General features: G+C 42.2%; 1 protein-coding gene across 1 annotated transcript in view; it reads right to left on the bottom strand.

The window, feature by feature from the left end:
• LOC311253685 (dihydropyridine-sensitive L-type skeletal muscle calcium channel subunit alpha-1-like) overlaps positions 1 to 24,910 on the bottom strand; it is a 344,036-nt gene that overhangs the window by 109,277 nt on the left and 209,849 nt on the right. Inside the window, exons 33-36 of the mRNA XM_084347719.1 lie at positions 16,308 to 16,399; positions 8,493 to 8,652; positions 5,488 to 5,615; positions 4,048 to 4,144 (exon numbers count right to left, since the gene is read on the bottom strand). Of these exons, the coding sequence (XP_084203845.1) occupies positions 4,048 to 4,144; positions 5,488 to 5,615; positions 8,493 to 8,652; positions 16,308 to 16,399 (477 nt within the window). The remainder of the gene's footprint in view (positions 1 to 4,047; positions 4,145 to 5,487; positions 5,616 to 8,492; positions 8,653 to 16,307; positions 16,400 to 24,910) is intronic.

The raw sequence follows: 24,910 nt of genomic DNA, 5'->3' as shown, positions 1-24,910 counted from the left end.
TTAATGTCATGTATCCCTATAATTAGTGAGTAAAAACTAAAGCTACAATTAATACACTGTTCATCTGTGGATATGTACAGTTGACACCATCAAAATAAAGAGGAAAGATGAACCTCGGCCATATATTTTCTTTATGCAGTCTTTATGTAAGACATCTGTCTTTAAACCTAACAAAATATGACCTTTTATTGCAGAGTATCCAGAGGAGTTTATTTGGAGAAAGTGAATTTCTTTTTCTAACTTTATTTCTAAACTTGGACAAGAATCATTTCCACTCTGCACACCACCCTACAAAGTTTCCTCAACTCCAGCCTGCTCAACTATAGCTAAAAAACAAAATCCTCACACACCCTTTTTTCTGAAATGAGAGTGATACAGCAGCTACACTTATCCTACATGATAATTTATCACTAATAAGAAGTCTGAACTTTGTTTATATTTGTTAATGTTAATTTCACATCTTCTCCTGAAGTGGTAGTTCAACCATTGCTATACAGGCACACCACTGTTAAATGAGTGTAATAGCACTACACTCTCTAGTGTATGGTTTCTTTCATCAATTTAAAATAAACTTGACATCTTTGTTGTTATTGTCATTACAGCTGAAATGGAAGGTCCTGTGTTGGCCCTGCCTGACACTGCTCATGGCCAGGGATGATGTCTGCCCTAAGTGCAGGGCACCGATATCTCAGGAGAGTACGGTGGCTGTGGCTGGCCTGTCCAAGGCCATGCAAATAATTAGACGCACTTTCTAAACATGTTGTTGTGTTAATAAATGTGATTAGTTATAAAGTTGTGACACACTGTGTTCAGCAATTAAATGTGAAGTTGGAACTCAGAACGTGACTCTGATGTGTTTGTTAACTGCACTGTTCTGACATTATCTCAATCTACACATCCTACAACACACCATTTCCTTTAGTGGGTATTTTATAACTCCCTCCACTTCTTTAAGACATTTTGCATTTTAATAGGCTTATAACTATGGCAAGAGAGGATACAAATACACCGGTAAAAATAACTTTATTTCATGAATTGTTGCGTTTTTTACTGACATAATTAGACCATGTGTATACAGTACCTTCATTGATGAATACAACCAACAAATACAATACCAAAGTGATTTATAATGACTTCATTTTCTGGGACCAGTATGAGCTACTACATGTTTCATGTGGGTAGTGTACAAAGATTAACCATCTCTTCTAATTAAAAGACAGTGTTTAAATACAAAACTGATTCAGTGTTGAAACTCCTTCACTCCTGAGGTGAGCGACACTCCTTCCACATAGATAGATTACTCAGTAGTAAATGACTAAAAACACAGCAGTTATTGCACATAGTTAGTGCCTGAGGGGAGGATGGGGAACAGGGAGTGTCCGAGGTGTCCTGCTGGACTAAGGACGCAGCCCTGGGGGAGGCCGGTGTATGCTGTGTGGTGGCTGATCCTGACGCACTGGGTTCTGTTGGTGAGGAAGTCCTCAATCCACCTGCAGAGAAGGTCTCCCTGACCCAGTGTTTGTAGTTCGTCAGTCAGTTTTCTGTGTAGTGGATCTATTGGTCCTGTATGAAAATTGGTGTTGGTCGAGGTCAGGAGGGATGCATGCCTTAATGTGGGGCAGTAGTCTCTCGAAGCATTTTCATAATCACCGACGTGAGGGTAATCATTCAGGCTGAGGTTTTGGGTACAGGGATTATGGTGGCAGTTCTCAGACATCTGCCTCTCCAAGGGTCTCATAAGCTCTCTACTCTGGTCCTCTGGATACTCTGCAATAAAAGGTAATATTTTGTTAGGTTTAAAGACAGATGTCTTACATAAAGAATGCATAAAGAAAATATATGGCCGAGGTTCATCTTTCCTCTTTATTTTGATGGTGTCAACTGTACATCCACAGATGAACAGTGTATTAATTGTAGCTTTAGTTTTTACTCACTAATTATAGGCATACATGACATTAATTATATCATTTAGAATATTTCTTTACTTTGCAGTCTGTCTGCATGCACAAACACTGCTGGTCACATACATTTGTGAACACAGACCACACTACAGTTTAATACATCAAAATTAATATCAAAACACCCCTAAGCCTTACTTATATGACTCAGCAGGGTCAAGTTAACTCACTTCTAGCATAATTGTAGGCATTTCACACAGACTTAGATGGACAGATATTAAAATGACGTGCAAAACAGCTGATAATAACAAATGAGCAAGGTTAGCATAACGCTAGCATTAGCTACAACAGCTAGCAACTTTACCTGTAAACAAAATAGCATTGTTAGCATTGGCTATGTTCTGAAGTTAACAGCTAACTACGTTCCTGGCAGGTCAACAAATTTAAAACAGTGTTTGGTTGGAGATGTTTGGTGGATAAGGTGAACAAAAAAAAAGTTTGACTAACTTACCTGATGAGCAGCAGCAGCAGCAGCAGCAGCGGCTCAGACTCCGCCTCAGACACGGAGTGTTTACTTTGAAAATCCCAGAGATTATCTCTCTCAGTTGTGGGAAAGTGGCGGAAATATTAAGTTGGATAAAGGAACAAGCAGCATTACACGTCTTACGACAATGAAATGGGAAATACCCCCCAAAATGGGATGTTTCATTATACAACGTGAACAATGGAGATTCATTTGTAGCCTACTTCGTGCACGGACCTAATAGGTTACAATAACAAATGCTTTTATTTTGAAATAGAAATGTGTTGCGTTGTCTTCCGTTCAGAATATCAAAATAACAAAACAATAAAAATCAAAAACTTAATTTTCACGTTATTCTGTTTTTGTTTTAAAACAGAATATCAGGCACAAAATGTCGTTTTGTGTTATTCTGTTTTTCCTGTTTTTTCGTTCTGGGTTTAAAAGAGAAAAACAGAAAAACAAACTTGTTTTTCTGTTTTTTTAATTTGGTTTTGAAACGAAAAACGAAAGAACGTTGGGTACACGGATTGAACTGTACTGTATTCACTTGTTTTCTTGTCTTGGAGGAAATAAAAAAAAACAAAAAACTTTTTGACCTAACTTTTTGACCCTACTAAATGTACCTTACTACTTACAGCATTTCATATATGTATTTTATTGACAGTATTTCATCTTTGCATTTTACTAATACTAGCGTTCTATTGATGTTTATGTTTTCTCAAGTTATCACTTCCTCAGTTCCTAAAGTTCCTGTTACACAAAATAGCAAGCCAGAGTGAGTAGAAGGAACAAGAGGGATATGAGTGTGTAGGAGTGTTGCTGCCAATTTGCAGATTTTAGCTACTGTCTCTTGAAATGGCTTTGTGCATTTGTCAATCAACCCCACTTGTGAATATTTTTTTCTGTAGGAGGGTTAAAGCAATACAGTTGAACAGCGCTGGGTGAAGATAAGGGGAACAAATCTGATGCTATAATTGGTCAAAATCTTTGGTCAAAATTCCTTTTGTTTTTAGGCAGGCTTTTGATTTTGGATGTTGAGAAGCTTACATGCTGTGCATGTTACCAGAAACCGGTTCTCAAGCACATCAAAGACAGGACCCTCACCAGTATGCTTTCAGAACCAACAGATCCACAGGGGATATCATATCCACTGCCCTCTACTCAGTCTTCACACACCTTGAAATCGGGAATGATGTTTGTTGACTACAGCTAAGCATTCAATATTATCTCATCCATGAAGCACATGAAGCGTTACCACACTCTGCAATTGGATATTTGACTTCCTCAAAGCAGACCCCAGAGAGTTAGGATTGGTCTAGGACTGTTCACACTGTACAGCCATGGCTGCACTCCAAGACATCAAGAGAACTGCATGCAAACAAAACCACCATCATCGGCCGAGACAACATTGAGAGTTCATATAGGGAGTATATTAAATCTTACAGAGTGGTTCCCAGGTCAAATTCTAGTAAACTAGAACCCCCCCCACACACATACTCTGCTCTGCTTTTAAGAAAGGGAACGTTTGGTGACAAGATAGTTCGGAGGTGAGCTATTCTTACCAAACAGCAAAATGCTTGATCCAATGCTATGTGACACTAAACAACAGGCTGAACATTTTCTCACCTTGCAGGCGATACGATGAGGACAAAACTTTCCAAAACCCAGAGGGGGTGGTATTCTCCGTAGGAGTGTAACCACATCAAGGTGCTTAATGCGACCCCTATAAGAAAGAATTAAAAAAAAAAGGATTTTTTACTCACACATACAGAGGATCTTTCTCTAATTTAATACATTATCTTAATATACATTGGGCATTTCTCTAGAGTTCCTTTTATTTAAAGGTGAAGAGAGACAAGTATACTAAACAGAGCTCAATATTTAGACTCATTATTACCGGCCATTGTATTCGATTAATCCTTGCCCAAAACTTTCTCTAAGAAGATATCAATCTGATAATCACTACCAATAATAGCTTTTGAAAAACACCAAGCATGAATTAATAAGATGTGTCTGTCAGCAGAATAAGGCCAAGTTACACCAGTATTTAAAGCAGTGAAATTTAAGTAAAAAACAAGATTTGCAATCAGCAGATATGTCTGCTAAACCATTTTGCATAGGGTTAAACTTTTAAGTCGAGTCAAGTCAATTTTATTGATACAGTGCCAATTAATAATAAAAGTAATCTCATGACACTATTCAATTGGAGCAGATCCAGAACATGCTCAAATTGGAACAGCAGACAATACAGGAACTTCAGGCACAAATATTAAGGAAATGCCTTTCAAATCCAGAAATAATACAAATTGTAAAACACATGTAAAAGTGAAAACACAAACATTAAAAGAAATGCAGCAACTAATAACACACATACAAACATTGCAAAATGTGCGTCCAATCCAAAAATGCTAAAAATACCAAAACACAGCTGCAATGGCAATACATTTACGAAAAGGTAAAATACATACAAAAGGAGTGATGCTACATACACACTGGAAGGGCTCCTGGAGGGTGAGCTATTGGACACAGGCTCATCAGTGATGACTTTTGCCCAGACTTACCTCGATGTCCATTGTTTGTAGGTCATCTGTGACTGTTGAGGACTTTTGCTTCTTTCTTTTGGTTGTCTTTCAGAGTCTGTGATCTTGTAGGTGGTAATTGTCGTCAATGAAATTGTTGAAAGTCTGTTTCACTTAGTCCTCACACTGGCTTCATGACCATCATATTCCATCTCTATATTGATCTCTATAAGGAGTGTGGTCCTTCATTGTAATCTTTCCCCCCGTGTTAAACAGGCGGCACCCGGTTAGTACAACAATGCCATGTAATGAAATAAGAGCAAAGGTTTGTAAGTCTTCCCCAACTACACAAGCTTGTGCATGCCCCCAACCAGATTTCTTTACTGTAATAATTCAAGCAACAGGTCTCAAAGATAAACAGTAGGATATTACCCACACTACTATTAGAACCAGACACATTCACACACACAAACATTCACACATGCACACACATGCATACACACACACACACACACACACACACACACACACACACACGCACACTTACGTGGCCTCAGGATCATATTCTGCCCAGATTTTCTTGAACTCATCCAAGTGCTGGGGTCCAAGGATTGACCAATCACGTGTCAAGTAGTCAAAGTTATCCATGATGACAGCCACAAATAGGTTGATGATCTGTGGAAAATCAATATCAGTGCTTAATGGGTGGTGTATATGTGATTTTGGCACCTTGGTGAGAGTGATGTACAACATAGCATGAATGTCTTAAAGCTTAGAGAAATATTGATACATCTGAGCAGTCTTAAACAATCAACTCTGAAAACATTCAAATGCAGCAATCTTACCCCTACTGATGCCAGCCGAAGTTCTGGGGGTGCACAATTATAGTGGGGCAGTAGGGTAGTTACAACAGAAAAAAATGCAATTTGAGATATATATATATTACTCAAGAATTTATATATATATATATATATATATATATACTTTTTTAGAACAAAAATCACTCTTGAGGACTTTAATAAAACAATCAAACTGATGCCTTGTGGGAAAACCCCAGATATAGATGGAATACCAAGTGAATTCTATAAGATGTTACCCAGGGTTACCCTGAGATATTAAAGATATTCAGTGGTGCTATTGACACAGCACAGCTCCCACTGATAAAGTTTTTTTTAATCACCCTTGTATTGAAAAATGGTAAAGATCCTCCAGAATGTGGAAGTTACCAACCCCTTAGTCTCTTGTGCTGTGACAGAAAATTGCTTTTTGCAATGACAGTTAATAATGTCATAACAATTATACATCTGGACCAGGTTGGGTTTCGTGAAGGGCAGGACCTCCTCCTGAGACAGCTTTTGCATTTTACCTTGAAAACTGAAGACATGGACACTCCGATAGCTGTTTTTTTTTTTTTCCCACTCTTAGCTCAAAAAACATTAAAAAACTGGATATTTCAATGGGTACCAACAAGTCTGAAATATTTTTGGATACCTTTGAACCCAGGACTTGAGAACATGATACCTCATAACTTTCACCCAGCTGTAAGTTTTTCATTTCATTTCATTTCATATACTTTAATTGTCCCCGTAGGGAAATTTGTCGTGGACTCACTGATGGTCCGCAGTTTTAAATGAGAACAGCAACATTGAGTGATCGCACCAGGCAACACACATCACACATACAAGACAGGTGCACAGCAAACAATAGAGGTCAATCAATTAGTTACCCGTACTGTTACAGTACACAGCAGCATAAAATATCAATCAGACAATCAGTCAATCAATCAATCAGTCAATCAGTCAAACAAACATTCAATCGTCAATCAATCAATCAGTCAATTAATAACCTGTACTGATACAGTACACAGTGAACAACACATATCCATTACCCATACCGTCACAGCACACAGCAACAATAGCAACAATAAATGGCAGTTGCCCAAACCATTACAATACACAGTGTTTTGTCAACTGTACACACTAAACTACATATGTGCATTCAGGATATTAACAGATGTTGGGATAAAAGAATGTTTGTAGCAGTTCAACCTGCTCCGGGGAACTCTAAATCTCCTCCTAGGTGTTGCGTATGAAGATGATGAGTTGAATAAACTAGGGAAGGAGATGCTAGATCCAATGAGAAATTCCAGGTCTAAACTTCTTCCATTTAAAATTATTAATAGACTTTACTGGACACCTGTGAGAAAGAATAGGGCAGGACTGAGTCATGTTGATCTGGCGATGCCAGACAGAACATAGTGATATTATCCACATGTTCCTCGACTGCTCTAGCCTAACCACCTGTTGGCAGAGAGTCATGCACAAGATCAGGGATGGTCAGGGCATTGGTGTTATTCTTATTCCTATTCTATGTCTCCTGAATTGCCTGAAAGGAAATCTGAGAATAGGTAGAAAGAGGCTCACTGATTAAAGGTTGCTCTCACTACAGCTTAGAGGAATATTTTGAGGCACTGAACTGGGGGAAACAACTCTTGTCATTCTGAGTGGTTCACAGCCTTATCAGAAACTGTCACTTATGACCATCTGATATATAGAACAAATTGGAAAATTACACAAAAATCTGGCACCCTTTTCTAGCTCAGAATGCTCAAACCAAGATAAACCTCATGCACACATAATTTAGAAATCAAGCCTATAATGGACCATGTTCGACTGGCAGAATAGGGATAGGTTTATGGGATGGGAGAAAATAATTTCCTTTCAGATTAAGTATCCTCTTAGGTAATTGTATCTGTTTATATGTGTATATAGATGAAGTATGTATTATCTTCATTGTCTTTTTTATTGTATTTTGAAACTTAATTGTAGTGTTTGCCATTATTATTATTATTATTATTATTATTATAGAAATAATTCTAGTTTTTTATTAATACTATTTTCTAATTTTTTCTGTTGTAGGAGTTTGGTATGTATGCAAGTTTGCTGTTCTTTTCTGTTATAGTTTCGCAAACAGCGAGCCGGGTTTATTATTTTCATTAATATCATAAAACAGCAGTGATTTGGAAATTAGATAATGATTAGATGATGAAATACAATGTTAAAAAAAATTATGCGAAAGTTTTTGATTTTTGGGTTGTTAACTTATTTGTTAAAATAAAAATAATTGTTAGATTAATTGACAAAAAAAATAGTTTTCCTTTTCATTCCTTCCTTTATTTCTGCGTTTATATACTTAATTCTATTTTACTTCTATTCTATTATTTTACTCTAAAATGTCTTACTTTTTGGACTTCGTAGATTATGTATACAGTACAGTCATCTCATAATAATAACTGATTCGTTTCCCAGTCAATATTGTTCATCGCATCAGCAGTTCTTTGTCATTTTTCAAAAAAAAATTGTAGGCTCGACTTTAGAGGGCCTTTATTTCAAATGTTTCCATGATAGCCAAAAACTGCACTGTAGATCATGCTGCATAACTGAAATGCAAGCTTTTATGTAGCCAGTGGAGACAGCTGCATTTGAACATGTTCAAGCTCAAAAAAGTTGCTCTATGTCAGTTGAGAGCATGTGAATGTGTGTGTTGTTTTACCAGAAATGCACAGAGCATGTAGAAACTCATGAAGTAGATGATGGCAAAGTTGGATCCACAGGTGTACTCTTCCCCAGGCAGGTAGTCCGACTTAGGGTCACACTTTTTCCCGTACATACACGCCAACATCACTTCATGCCATGCCTCCCCTGTCGCACATCTGCACAATAGAGATATCAAAACATTTCCAATCCCCAGCCTGATTCTCACACTGATAAGCCAATTTATCAATACTCTATTATTAATTGAACTTAGCCAGTGTTAACACATTTACAGAGACATTATGTAATTATTGCGGGAACTCCTCGGCCTTGCAACTCCAGCTGTCCGGCAGCGCTGCGCCGTGCCAGACTCAAAACGTAGCCTGTGGGGGTTGCCGGACGACAGAACAAAACCTTACCAGAGCTGTCCACAACGCACATGCATCCAGTGGAATTCAAAAGTAACAGTTTGGACTTTTGAGAGTTTATGTGATGGCACATGTGGACATTGACAAGTTCGTCAGTGTGTTTGTAAAAGACTTTATGCACTTTCTGTTCAGTGTTTCATCTCTGTTTGTACCAAATTCTGTGAAACTGACACCAAATTACAGTGAATAAATAGATCAACTATTTATCAGTAAGACAGATATTGTGATGTTTGTTGACTTGCAATATATTAATAATCGCAGAATTGCTGTATTGTGATAAAATCGGTATCATGGGCGTATCATATTGTGAGGTACCCTGCGATTCTCACCCCTGTCATTTATGGTGTCCTTTTTAATATGTTGTGGGTCACAAGGTAGAGCCATCTGTGTTTTGTTGTGGCTGTAACGCTCAAGTATATAGAGAAACTGGAGGAGGAATTCAGAAACATGAGCGAAAAGTAAACTTTTCAGAAAGTAAAAACCTTAACAGGTTGTAAGTCAAATTGATGGCTATTGAACCATTATAGGCCCCACCACCTTTGGAAACACTTCTTACATAGCATGATTCCTGTAACTACTATGTTGCCTATGAGGAGCTGCTGAGAGCATATTAGTTCATGTTTCAGTATGTCTGACAGCTGCTTGGCTTGTACAAGTACAACCTCAGGAAAACATCCAGTGTCATTCCATCAGACTACACAGTGACTTAACAGCGATAACTAACTGCAGCTGAACATGGACACAACAAAAGCACTGGTCATGAGCACATCAAACATAACCCATGCTGGACTGAACCCTGCCTCCATCCATGGCAAGACAGCTGAGTGGGTGAGCAACTTCAAATACCTTACACTCATAATAAACTCTGTTTAGATCACTTCACATCACTTCCCTCCATAAATGAAATTATTATAACTAAAGTTCAGGAACTGGACCACAGCACTCTACCTCGCTGATTTGTCATCTGGTCCATCCAATTAAACCACTTGCGTCTCATCAACCCAACCAACTGTATCTCATCAACCCAACCACCTATGTCTCCCCGATTCAGTCACCTGTGCAAACCTATATAGGCAAGCCTGACCATTTCTTTCCCGTTCGTCTCAAGTTCTGACATTCGTTCATACTTAGACAAGCATTTCTAAAACTAACTTTGAAAACCCTAACACCTTCCCCATGGATCATGAGCTGATTCTTAACCCTTCAGATGACAAACTTTTCAACGATCAATCCATCATTTCCAAATCTCCTTCATCCATGATCATCTCAACTCCGACACAGCCAGCCAGGCAGCTACCACGCTTGCGCTCCACTATCCACGTCCCCCGGCATCGTTCACTACTCTCCATCCAGCGGCTCCAGCCAGACACCACCAATGCCACTTCACCCACACAGAGGTCGCAGACTTCCCTGCCATACTCCAGACAATAGCCGGTCTCCCAGACACCGCATGTCTGACCGGCCAGCCTCCCGGCACCCAACACACAGCCGCACAGCTGCCAACCCAAGATTCCCTGATCTGTCTCCTCTTCCCACCACATCCATCTCAACTGGACAGTCCCCCGACTTCAGCATGCCCTCAGGGAAAGGAACATCCCATTCCATCAGACTGATGACAAAGCCCGGCTTTTCCTGCTACTTGCAGCCTCCACTTCCACCTCCACTCCCACTCAACAACCTCATCTGTCTTGCCGGCCATGGCACCTGGTTGGCAAAAGCAGACATCACCAGCGCATTCAAGGTCCTGCCCATCCATCCAGATTTCTGGAGATTCTTTGGTGTAACTTGGAGAGGCCGCTTCTACTTTGCAGTCCGCCTCACCTTCAGGTGCAAAAGTAGCCCAAAAATATTTGATTTCCTTTCCAAAGCCCTTTGCTGAATACGATTTTCTCACGGTCACTCTGCCACCCTCCCCACCAGCACAAGGTCTTTCCACCCTTGAATCAACGTTCCACCAATTTGGCATTCCCCTTTCCCCCGAAAAAACAACAGGCCCCAGTACATCCCACAAAATTCCTCAGCATCACCCGCGATTCACTCAACTTCCAAGCCTCCCTCCCAACTGAGATGCTACTACGTACGTCCTCATACACCAAGCGCCAGCTTCTCTCCCTGCCCAGACACCTCAACTACGGCATTTGCATTATCCCCAAGGGTTAATCCTTCATCTCCCACCTACTATCCCTGTCTTCCACCATTCCATCCCTCCACGACTAGATCACCCTGGACAACTCCTGCAACATGGAGCTGAGAAAGTGGCGTTCTCTCATGGAACGGCATTTCTTTCTTTTACGATGACCGAATCACCCAGCCAGAGAACATCCATCTATACACAGACGCTGCACCCTTAGTAGGTTTTGGGGGCTAATATGGTCCATTCAGCCCCTAGAACTGCCCTCAATCTCCCTTTCCTCTGCCCTCTACAACTACAGTATATACAGTCATAATCGCCACACTTCTTTGGGGGCACGAATGGTCCAGAAAAGTCATCGTTATCCACTCAGACAACCTCACTGTTGTGGACATTAACAAAGGCCGCTCATAAGCACTGGATATCTTGAAATTCATCTGACACGTGACCTTAGTCTCAGCCCAGCACCACTTCAAAATCTGCGCAGCTTACATTCCCGGCCACCAAAACTGCATTGCTGACCCTCTCTCTCGGTTCTTATTTCAGAAATTGAAATCCTTGGCAGCAGACTCTGACCCTCACCGTACAACAGTCCTACCATTTTCAGCCACCATCTACATCTAAACCCCCAGGTCCTCCACCTCGTCGCCACATCTCAGTAAGCCATCTTGAACAGCCTGTCTCCTAAAACCCTTTCATTGTACTATTCCGGATGGTGCAGTTTCAAGTCATTCCATACCCTTCACAACTTCCCTTTCCCCTCCATCCACATCATAACAATAACCAGCTTCATCACATATGCCCATACGGTTCTCAAGTTAGAACATCCACCATCCAAGTGTATCTCAGCAGCATCAACTTCTTCGCCAAACTGCTCTCAGCTCCAGCCCCCTCCATTTCTCATCCCCGCGTAACCATGCTGTTCAATCAGAATCAGAATCAGAATCAGCCTTTATTGTCACTGTACAAGTACAGCGAAATTTCAGCAATCGCCCCGTCAGTACATATACAAAAATACAAATGATAAAACAGACGTAACAGGATGATTGGGCAGCATAAGAGGGGGGAGGAAAGGGGAAAAAAAACAAGAGGAAGGAGGAGGAAACAAAAAAAACCTCAGTGGGAAAAAAAAAGAAACCCTCAGCAACATAAGCACATATGAGCACATTTTACACCATAAAAAAACACAAAAAACAACTTGCACCGGGGTAGGGGGGAAAGGGAGGAGGAGGTGTTCCAGCTCAGACAGACAGCCAGCCGGCCACAGCCGCAGCCATCATCTGCGCCGTCAGTGGACCCTGCCTGTCACACTGGGGGGTGAAAGCAGCGAAGGCGTGGGATTGGGGGGTTGGGGGTGTTGCATATGTGCATGTGGGTAAGTGTCCATGGATGCGTCTGTGTACATAAGCCTGGAGAGTCGCCCCATCTAGTTTCACAATCAGTGCCTCAGTTCACAGGGTGTCATTCGCGATGAACACACAACAGGGTGCCATGGAGATGTCCTTGATCGGGTCCCAGACAGAGTCAACAATCAACAGGTGTCCATGAAGAAGGGCCTTGGCCAAGGCCGGTGTTGCAGAGGCCCGGAATGCAGATTAGATATGATTGTTTGGGTTTGGGCGAGTAGTCGCATTTCAATAGACACGACTTACTCTGTTTGTCCATTCTGGTCCTCAAATCAATCCATTTGCCTTTGCAAAGCTGAAAACTTTTCCAAGATGTTTCCCATGTTGCAGTTGATGACCGCAGTCAGCGTGTTCACAGCTCTTTCCAAGGTGTTATCCATATTGCGGTTCATAGACACAGTCAGCGTGTTCAAAGCTCTTTCCAAGGTGTTATCCATATTGCGGTTCATAGACACAGTCTGAGTGCTAACAGCTCTGCTCACTCCATCAATCATGTCGGTCAGCTTCATGGGGCTTTGGACTGCTGTCACCGTCTTCTGAATTTTTCGATACACCAGGGCAATGCCTAATCCAATCAGCAGAAAGCCTGTTATCATGGTTCCGAATATGTAAAGATCCTCGATGTCCTCAACAGAAAGAATCGCCAGGCACGCGACCCTCCACTTCTCCCAGGAGTCAATCATGTAACCAGCGGCGAACGTTCCATCAGGGCAGACAGGTTCCCTGAACCAGAGCTTCTCGTCGAGAAAATTCTGTCAATTGCGTTGAGAGACCAGTTGACCAATTCCATGGTTTTAGATTTAGAGAGCAGTGCGGAGAGAGGTTCCCAAGTTGAGACAAGACAGCACAAGACGTGAGCAGGGAAGATAAGGGAGAGGGGAGAGAGGAAGAGATGCGACCGCAAAGGTCTACATAAAGCGGAATCCCAGCTTGCACCAAAACGCTTACCCTTCACCACAGATCTCTTCACCCATTGCATACAAACACTCCGCTCAGGATACTTATCCCTGTCCATCGACTCAACCTTCGAATAAATGGTCCTCCTGGCATTCTTCGGCTTCTTATGATGCTCGGAATTCACTTCTACTACATCCACTCACGACCCTCTCAGACATCCCTAACCACTTCTAAGACATCCTCAGATTCAACCTCAATAAAGCAAGACCAGTTAGGCCTCTCTTATCCCATTTTCCTCTTCTGATTAATCTCATATGTAAGACCTTACGAACCCATCCTATCATACATACACCAGAGACAAGCACGCCACGCTTCCCCACAAGACCCACTCTTCACAACCGAATCAGGCAGAGTTGCCACACGCTTCTGGTTCCACCACCATCTCTGCCAGGTCTTATCCAAGTCAGGGATCTCTCCCAAACCTTACTCTAGCCACTCCTTCCGTACCGGCGCCTCTACTACCGCCTCCAGACAAGGAATTCCTGACCACACCATCAAAGTACGGACGATGGTCATCCCAAGCCTACAACAGCTACATCCACAGCCGAGCCCATTTCCGCATAGCCCAGTAATACCTTTGGGGGAAGATGAAGCCACGCCGACCAGGATGTACACCCACCGAGACGTGCCCCCACTCTGAGTCTCAACCTCCCTGGTTCCTAGACGGTCCAGCCACTCTGCAACCCAACTCAAACCCCCCTCTTCATCAACCAACCTTGACCCCTCTTTTCCTATCCTTCCCAAACCTTCTACAAATTTAAATAAACTGCCTTAACGCTCATCTATGGCGTGGTCTCGTTACTGAAATGACACCAGCAAAGAGTCCATGTCATCTGTAAACTCAGAACAGTTTGTTGCAGCCCACTTGCAGGGCTTTATAAATGCATGATTCAACCCATTCGGCTGTACTGTTCCATGGTAACCATCTCCAACAAAAACAACTACCACTACTGCTACTACTGGCATCACACATGCTCCAAAATGATCCATGTACTCACACCCATAGACATAAACCATAGACCAATCACACACCTAACTCTAACAATAGCAAGGGACACTGGTAAGCAACACTTCACATTACTTCTATCTGGTTGGAGGTATAGGACCTTTGAGGGAAAAAGAGTTGCCTTTAGTGGTTTTGTCTCTTTAACCAGGCCTGAACAAACATCTTGTCATTTGCGATGTGAATGTAGACATTAAGATCGTGATTTTTTTCTTGAAAACAAGTTCTCTCTCTGGGACAACAAAAACTAAATCAAAGACCATTTAAGTGATAAATTCAGTTAAAACTGCAAGCAGTGATGAACGGGCCCTCACCCTACATACGTTGGGCTGTGGCGCCGTCGGAGGGCGTGCGGCCAGATGTGCTCGCCCGTTGTTCCTACCTAAATGGGATCTGTGTCACTGAAAACACAACGGTGACATCTTCCTGTCCAGTGGGTGGTGCTATGGATATGACAGTATTGATGCAGAGACGTATTCAGGGCGAGCCCCTCTACATGTGTGAGCAGTTTGATGCAGATGGGCAATTGTATGTAGGAGTTATAAGGACTTCTTGCATGATGGCAAAGGATCGAAATTGACCACACTGCCACGCCCACCAGGTACAACACAGGCTGTTGAAGGTATGAGGATGCTACTGAGTGAATGTGAACTCTGTAGCATTAAATCTGTAGGAATAGATAGTTATACTACAAACCATAGAACTTGAGTCCCTACAGAATGGGAAAAGCCATAAGGGGGTCATCCAAAGTAACCGTACCGCCACGCCCACCAGGAATAATGTAGGCGAAAGCTTTTTACAGCTTTTCATCCTCAAGGCAGGAGGATGATACTAAGTGACTGGGAAGTCTGTAGCGTGAAATCTGTAGGCCAAGTTAAATAATGTATGAGGCTTAGAAATGGGTTCCTACAGAGAGGGAAAAGCCATAAGGGGGTCTCGAAATTGACCGCACCACCATGCCCACCAGGTATATCAGAGGCTCCTTTGACAAGGTGTCATCATCAAGGTCTCAGGATGATACGTAGTGACTGTGGGCGTTAAATCTGTCGGACTAGTTAAGTAAAGTACGATGCATAGAAATGAAAAAAAAATGAATGGGAAAAGCCATAAGGGGGGCGTTAGGGGGCGCTACTGAGCTATTGTGCTGCGCATGAGGGCAGTTGTGGTATCGAATTAACGTACTCATGGGTAAGGAGCTACGGGCCAAATCTGGTGAGTCTGCGAACATCCTAAAGTCCCGAAAAATGCATCGGAAAAATGAAAATTGCCACACGCCATTCAAGATAGCCGACGTCCTGTTGCAGCAAAAATTCCGACAAAAATAATACCTGGCTTAATCCTTGAGACCCACGAGTCCTGAGAATTGAATTTGAATTGAATTCTAACAGCAGCACTCAAATGTGACATATGTTCCGAGTTTGGTGAGTTCTGGGGTATGTTCAGGCCGCCAAATATGCAGTTGAATGGGAGGAAAAAGAAAAAGAAAAAGAATCCTTACAGATACCATAGGTCCTCGCACGAGATTTGTGCTCGGGCCCTGATAAATAATCCTTACAGATACAATAGGTCCTCGCACGAGATTCGTGCTCGGGCCCTAATAATAATAATCCTAACAGATACAATAGGTCCTCGCATGAGATTCGTGCTCGGGCCCTAATAATCCTTACAGATACAATAGGTCCTTGCACGAGATTCATGCTCGGGCCCTAAAAAGAATTCCGCCTACAGATACAATATGGCCTTCACAGGTTTCCTGCTCAGGCCCTAATAATCCTTACAGATACAATAGGGCCTTCGCAGGTTTCCTGCTCGGGCCCTAATTACAAATGAAGTAGTACCAGTAGGGGTGTAACAGTGAGTGTATTTTTTATGAAATTTTGGGAGCCTTAACAGAGGAAAACTGACCAACCTGAATAACAGCAGAACAGCCTGTGGAAATGTCTGGAAGTTGTTGTTCCTGTTGATGTATGTGCCGTCAACCAATGCGATTTTACCGAATATCTGCATAAAAAAGAAAGTTATGTTAGGGATAATTCCCACATGTGGTAACCCGCTTCACATTTGCTGGATCATGCTTATGCATTAATACATTGACTGTATTATTGCACAACCTGTTTACATCAAGTTTATACATTTTACCATTACTATTGAGGAAGAAAATACACATTTGGAGTGACGTCTGAGAAGAGCCCTCTGATCTCCAGACGTAAATCTTGATTCCTGTCTGTCTCCTAAACCCTGCAGATACACATTTGCGTAACACCAGTTAATCAAAGGACGTCTAGACCCGGTTTGATCACTATGTTAACTGTGTGCCCCCATACCTCCCCCCACCCCCTGCTGTTCACACTCTCCAAAGAGCAGACCCCCTCCCTTTGCATGTCTTTTGTTTACCTATTGTTTGAACCTGCCATTTGTCTTCCTTGTTCTTACTGTATAAAATGCTGCAGTTTCATTTGCTCTGGGTTCACTCACCGGCTCAGAACCGCTCTGTGCCTTTCGGTTCACCAGTTTACCAGTAGACTCTGATTAAACACATCACCACAGCAAACTATTCAACAGGACTTGAATGATTTCTTCAACAATTTGGTGCCGTGACCCGGATGGCAACAGACCTTCTACAGAGACTCCTTTTTCCAGACCAATGACATGCAACTGACCTGAGAACCAAATTGCAGAGGTAAGGGTCCTTTTGAAAACCCAATCTGTTACTGCGCATTGTTGGAGGTCTGTGGAGGAGGGAGTCCTAAGGAAGGGTGATGCCATCCGAAAATTTTTGGATTTCCGAAAAAGTTTGCTGTGTGTTTTGTTTTTTTTGTGGTTGTTGTAAGGTTTCGAAACCGATGTTATTGGGAAGCTATTTTTTAGATGTATAGGAATGCTTGTTTTCGTAGCTTTTGATTTAGTTGTGGAGCTGCTTGCATTTTCCTAGTCTTACAATAATTCGCTCTTCTAAAGGCCAAGCATCTGGGGGTTAGCATCCTACTTAACATCAACAATGTGAGATAGAAAAGGCCAGGTTGTATTCCTGTGATTACGAGTGTTTGGGATGCTGAGAAAATAGGCCTATGTAGGACCAGTAGGAAGTAGTGGGGATAATTTGTTATCCCAGGGATGATAGATATATACTTGAGATATACTTGGATGTATATTTTTCATTCTGTAACGATCTGATTTATTCTCGTTACATAACGATCTGATTTATTCTCGTTACACAAAAAAAAGATGACTTGTATCTTATGAGTAGAACATTATTGAAAGGATTTGTAAGTGAATTGTTGGTTAAAGAAAGAGAGTATGAAGGTAATTTTTGTTCTCCGTTTTATAGAGGGATCTTACAGAAGGAAAATGGGAAGTTATTTCAGTAGAAGGTCTGAGAGAGATTTAACTGGTCCTGTGAAGTACATGCATGATAATTAGGGTAACGCTAGCTTAAAATTTGTTTCACCATGGGTTAAAATAATGTGAGACGATGATCTTCTCAAATTCCCCCAAATTGGGACATTTGATAAGACCATATTAGAAAACTTAAGAGAGAAATTGAGTACTCTCCCAGATAGAAACAAGCATTTCTCCTTCCTCAAACTTTGGAGGGATGAAAGTAACCGCCGTCATGCAGAATCTCAAATAGCTTCTCTTACAGATCAAAATAAAAAGCTAATTGCTCAATTAGAAGAAGAAAAGAAAAACACAACGCAGACTAAGACTGGGCTGGACAGTCAATTGGACATGTCCTGTAGAAACACTAAAACAAACAAAAACGATCAAATAAAAAACCTTTATCCTGTCAAAGAGATAAAAGAATCCAGTGATGAAAGCACTGATGATGACTGTGTTTTTGAATACCCAAGACCTGAGATGAATGATCAGGGAGATGAAGAAGAGTGGGTTCAAGCAAGAAAAGGTAGAAAAACAACCTTGGAGCAGAAGGGAGCTTAAAGCAATAGTTGGAGATATTCCCAAGGATGTAAGGACAAATAAACAAAAATGGCTGGAAGAATGGGAGATGAGAACTGCAAAGGAAAATTGTGGTTTGTCACGAAGTCAAATTGTTGGATTTCCACCTGGTTACATGCAAAATGTGTTTGTGAATAGGCATCAACCAAAAATCAGAACAAAAGTGCAATTGACAATTGGATGGTCAGGAAGACCAATGACTGAATTGGTAGAAATAGCACAACACCACAGGGTTAACACAGAACAACAACAATGTAGAATGGATTAAATGCTAATGGTTTTTCAAGTGTCTCACTACACAGGCTGAGCAACCAGAGAAGGACACAGTGCAGAGGAAGTTTCCAAAAAGAGAGGGGGTGCCAAAGATCCTGGCCCTCACACCATGAACAAAGCCACAGGCCACCTTTCTCTAACCATGAGAATTGCTTATCATGTGGTGAGCCAGGTCATTGGATGAGAAACTGCCCATACAAGACATCCGAACATACCCTGCCCACGGCACCTCCATCAAGTAACCAGATAGAAGAGCCACCAACCCCACAGTATAACCAATAGAGCTGTCAGGACAGTGACCAATATGAAACAGGGGAAATTATAACCCAAGCTCCACTAATTAAATTAGCAACAAAACAAGAACCTAATTTAATGATAAATGTGAATGGAAAATCAACATCATTCCTGGTAGACACAGGAGCTTCTCTTTCTACATTAAAACCAACAAAATCTACAAATTTGAAAGCATCTGAAGAAACAGTTATAACTGCGGGGGTTGGAGGTATTTCCATGTGTCTACCTGTATCTGAGCCTACTATAGTGCCTATAGGTCCTTTCACACAAAGCATGTCAAGTTTCACTACTTCCCAGTCCTTTCTTCTATCGGATACCACACCCGTGAATCTGTTGGGGCGAGATGTGTTATGCAAACTAAATTGCACCATCTATTGCACACCAGACAGCATCTTTTTAGAGACTAATCAACATAACAAAAACAACTGTGTTAGCTGCTCTGATAAATCAAAATCAACCCATAGGTGAAGAGAAAGGGAAAGTCCATGATAGAGTAGTGACTAATGTGTCCCCGTCAGTATAGGCCTCTTCCTCTAATGATATTGGTTTGATTAAAGCTGTTGAGCCAGCACACATGTTGCTAAAACAGAGTGCCCCCTGTCAAAGATTTCATGAAAAATGTGGATTTGCACAATCTGTTCTGACTCAGCGACATAATTCTTCTTACAGACCTGTTGCTTATTTTTATTCAAGATTAGACCCTGTAGAGAGAGGACTTCCACCTTGTCTTAAAGCCGTAGCTGCAGCTGCGCTTGCAATTAACAAATCTGCTGATATTGTCCTAGGTTCCCCACTTACAGTCATGATCCCACACGATGCACTGACGTTGATAACCAGGGAGGTACACAGACATGTGACAGGGACCAGAGAGGCAAAATACGTATTGACACGCATTGCTTCACACATCATACTAAAAAGATGTTCTATCCTTAACCCTGCTACACTATTTTTCTATAAAAGATGATGGCGATCCCCATAACTGCATGGATGTCATCTCATGTTCTTCTTAACCTCGTCCTGACCTTTCAGAAACTCCTCTTTCCAACTCTGTTCTTGTTTCCTACACTGATGGCTCCGCTTATAGAGACAATGGAGTGCCACGCACAGGGTATGCAATTTGTGATAATTTTTCAATAATTGAAAGCAATGCCCTGCCACCCTCAAGTTCCGCCCAAGTAGCTGAGTTATACACACTGATGAGAGCCTGTCATCTAGCAAAAGGTAAGACTGTCACATTTACACAGACGCCAGATGCTTTTGGATTGTCTACATGATTTTGGTACTCTGTGGGCGAACCGAGGATTCATTGCATCCTCAGGGACACCCATTAAACATGGCAAACTAATTGGTGAATTATTAGATGCATGTCAACTACCGTCATCTATTGCTGTTGTTAAATGTGAAGCTCACACCAAATCCAAGGACCCTGTTCAAGAGGCATTTCTCTGGCCGACCATGCAGCCAAAGCAGCTGCCAAAATTGGTATTCCTGTCCTTGTAAAGCTCTGTCCATCCCTACCCGCTAACGATCTTGCTTCTCCTAATGATGTGATTTTTTTACAGGAATCTGCTGATGTGAAGAAGCATAAATTGTGGCTTTCCCATGGTTGTAAAAATGTAAATAACTTGTGGCTCCACAACGACGGCTGCGTTGTGGCACCGACTTCTTTGTAGCCGTGGTTATCACACATGTCACATGGTTTATAACGTGAGCAAAGGGGGAATGTGTCAGATAGTGTAAAAAGACTGGTTTGCACCAGTATTTACATCTTATGCAAAAAGATATTGCGAACAACGTCTAATCTGTCAACAACACAACCAAGGAAAGACAGTAAAGACAACAATGTCGACACATCCCTCCCCTCAGGGACCTATTCAAGCCCTGCAAATAGACTTTATCCATATGCCAAAATGTGATGGATATGACAATATTCTTGTATGTATAGATATGTTTTCCAACTGGCCAGAAGCATGGGCTTGCAAGAAGGCTGATTCTTTTTTAGTAGGCCCAGAAGAAGCTGCAGAACACCCACCAGCACATCCATAAAGCACAGAGAACTATAGACACCACAAATGGGACCTTTCCATGTACCAAAAAGGAAAGACTCTATATGGATATGAACCACAGTCGTCAAACACATATCTCCAATTGACAAAAATGTTTGCTGATAATAGTCCAAACCTGAACAACTGTTATGTGTGTGGCTTCATACCCCACAGCACAAGAGAAGGACTCCCACTGATGGTTCTGCCCGCTTCATCCTATGACACTTACCACATACTTCACTTCAATTCCACCAAGGAACACTGTACATGTCCCAATCAGTCACAAAATAGACCATTATACTGCAATGAACTTTATGCAAATTGTTACTCCCTGTGACACTCCTAACCCTCTCACCCTCACACTAGTTCCAAAGACATTGAAATGGTGCGTTGAAGGAAATGGGAATACTGATGTAGGAACATCCAAATGTGGCTCTATATATACTTCACCACAACAAGCAATTGATAAGTCCAAAGGAAATGTGCCTCCAGGACAAAATTTCTCTCATGACTTTATTGAGAATTATAACCACCTTGCTTCAGCGATCAATAATTGCTCCATACCATCACCCAAGGGTGTGCATTGGATTTGTGGTACAAAGGCTTATGAATACTTACCAAAAGGATGGTCTGGAGTATGTGGTCTGGGTCATGTGATAACAGCTATGAGAGTCCTTGCTGTGCCACCGGAGGTTCACATGGTAAAAAGGGACTTATACACACACACACACACACACACACACACACACACACACACACACAAACACCATGGACAAGATCTTTTGGTGCTCTCATTCCAAGTTATGGAGTCATGGCATCCTTGGACCAAATAAGAGACCTCTCCCATCAGCCGCGTAGGCATGGGTGGGCGTGGATGGGCGGCTGCCACCCAAGGGAAAAGCCCACCCACCCAGACTGGTTTCAGCCGGCGGCGGCCCTGCGCGCTAAAAAAAAGTTTGAATATCATCCATCATTTTGAATGGCTAATTTAAAACAAAGTTCTGTGTTAGGTTATCTTAAAAAAAGACCACGACTAGAAGAGCATGAAGACTCACCTCAAGTCGTCCAAGCCACCGCCGAGCATGTTTCCAGTAATACTGAGTCTGACGAGGCTGAGGCTTCTTGCTGCCCTCCACGACCACTCGCACCTGCTGCTGAAGCCCCTGTTCTACTAGCCGCCCCGACAGACCTATCTGCTGTGGATGAGGCAGCTTCACAGCCTAGACTACAAAAGTTCCCTACTACAAGAACAGAGAAGGACAAGTGGGACAGAAGTTTTTCATGTCGATGCTACGACAAGTTCAAATGGGTTGAGTATAGCATATCCAGAAATGCAGTGTTTTGCAAAGTGTGTCGCCACTTCCCCGATGCTAACACTGAAGATCGTTTCATTAAGACAGGCTTCAGTGACTGGAAGCATATGAGCCAGTTTTGTGTTAAACATGAAGCTAGCAAAGCTCACTGTTCCGCAGTGGCCAAAGCCCAGGCTTATAAAGAAAGTCACCAGGCAGGAGGACCAGGGAACATCCTCAATCAGCTCAACAAAGATGCAGCTAATTGTGCCTTTATTGAAAGAAATCGTGCACACATCAGAGTTGTACTAGACATCGTGCTTTTTTGTGCCAGGCAGGATATTCCCTTACGTGACCACCGTGAAAACGAGGAGAGTCTTAATCGGGGCAACTTTCTTGAAATGTTTAAATTCATATGCAAGTATGATCCCGACATCAAAAAACGACTAGATGATCTACCTAAAAATGGAACTCTTATGAGCCCAGATATCCAGAATGAACTGCTGGAGGCGGCTGCGTCGCTCCTTCTCAGACGTATTAAAACGGAGCTGCACGCACAACCGGACACACACTACACAGTTTTGGCAGACGAATGTAAAGATTTGTCTAAGAGAGAATTGGTCGCTGTTTGTGTGCGATATCTCTCCTCAGTTATGTGTGGCATTCATGGCGGGGTTCAGGATATATTTTAAAAAAAACCTTCCCCAAAGCAATATACGTGCATTGCAACTCGCACCGCCTCAATCTCGTGCTCTGCACCGCGTCTAAGGCATCAACCTGCGTGTCATCTTTTTTCTACCTTTTAAATAGTCTGCACCATTTTATGACTGGAAGTAGCCGGCACGCCAGATTTTTGGAGATCCAGAAGCAGTTGCACCCGGACAGGCCGTGCCGCGAGCTGGAGCGATCCGTCGACACAAGGTGGAGCTCAAAGTCAGGCTCAGTGAAAAAAGTTTTAACCCTGCTTGATGCAATCCTGGAAACACTCGCTGAATTTGCCGAGAGCACAGGCCAGACTCGAGTTGATGCTGAGTGTCTTCTACAGCAAATGCAAACCAAAAGATTTGTGTTCTTGCTAGTCACATTTTCAAAGTTATTTGAAGCCAGTGATTTTGCTACCAAGGGCTTGCAGTCCCCCACTGTATTGATCACAGACTGCATCGATCTGATTGAAGGACTTAAAACCAGTTTTCGTGCTTTCAGAGATGATTCCACTGGTGAGTTTGACAAAGTGATTAAGTTTACTGAGGAATTAATGGCCAAATATGAAATCCAAAACTGGGATATCACCAGCTCAAGGAAAAGAAAACTACCACTAAGCCTGAGTGAGTCGCATGTTGAATCAACACTCGGGAAATCAACGTGTATAAGGAGCAACTCTGACCTACGGGAATTATGGAACGAAATACTGGACAGACAACTTGCTGAGCTGGACAGTCGTTTTCAGAATGACTCGTATGGCATCATGCAAGCCTCCGCTGCCTTTCTGCCACGATCGGACTCGTTTGGTCATGTGACAGCAATAAAGACACCCAGCGCATATTATGGGCTTTTGGTGGAGGATGCAGAACTGACTGTTTTTTTCCAGCAGCTTAACCGAAAGGTAAATGAGGGTCACACCTACCCATCCCTCATCGAGGTTCTTGACAGCTGTCCCAAGGATATATTTCCGAACATAAATACTCTCCTTAGAGCCATCATCACTCTGCCCATCACCAGTTGCACAGTCGAAAGACTTTTCTCCACTGTCAACCGGATAAAGACAAGCAACAGAGCATCAATGCTCACAGACCATCTGAACAACTTGTCCCTTCTGTCATTCGAAAGAGAACTTACCGAATCTTTGGATTATAATGACATTATTTCTCTTTTCAACACCAAGCCACGCCGCCTTGTGCTGTGACAACAAAGGTAGGCATAATAAATGTTTCTTGTTTTTGTGTTTTGTATGCCTAATCGCTGTCAGTGAACCTCTGAATCGACTACAGGCTGCGTTTCAACCTCCTGGCACTGTAATACTGTTATTATGACAATGTAGTTGTTTGATGCATTTCAACCTCCTCGTACTGTGTTATTGCAAAGGCTTTAAATTGTGTCTCAGTGTCACTGTGTTATTACATAAGCTATAAATTGTTTTTAAACCCTCTGGCACTGTGTTATTACATGAGCTATAAACTGTGATTCAGCCCTGGCATGTTATTACATATTGTTTTTCAGCCCTCTGGCACTGTGTTATAGGCAATAAACTCTGTTTCATCACCCTGGCACTGTAGTTGTATGCTATATTCCCTGGCACAGTAGTTATTATGCAGGCTACAAGCTGCGTTGCAGGCAGCCCTCTGCACTGGCCTTTGCACACTGAGTCCGTTTTTTTCGTCCGAAATTGCCACACGCCAAAAAATAAATTCGACCTCATGTTGTGTCGATCATGTTTACCGAGTCCAAAACTTTCATCCGTCATTAAAGTTCTCGGAACAAGTTAGATTTAATGCGTTTTTCGCCTTTTTGACCAATCACATCAGCGTTTCGAGGCTGGAGAGCGAGAGAGAGAGAGAGAGAGAGAGGATCACCGCCGAGTGTGTGTCTGTGTGTGTGTGTGTGTGTGCGTGCGCCAGCCACTGTTCACAGCTGAGTGTGTCTGTGTGTGCGTG

The sequence above is a fragment of the Pagrus pagrus genome (genome assembly GCF_965226575.1).
Source record: "Pagrus pagrus genome assembly, chromosome: 3".
Classification (NCBI taxonomy): domain Eukaryota; kingdom Metazoa; phylum Chordata; class Actinopteri; order Spariformes; family Sparidae; genus Pagrus; species Pagrus pagrus.
Note: the sequence above shows the minus strand (reverse complement) of the source record. Positions and strands in the feature narration are given on the sequence as shown.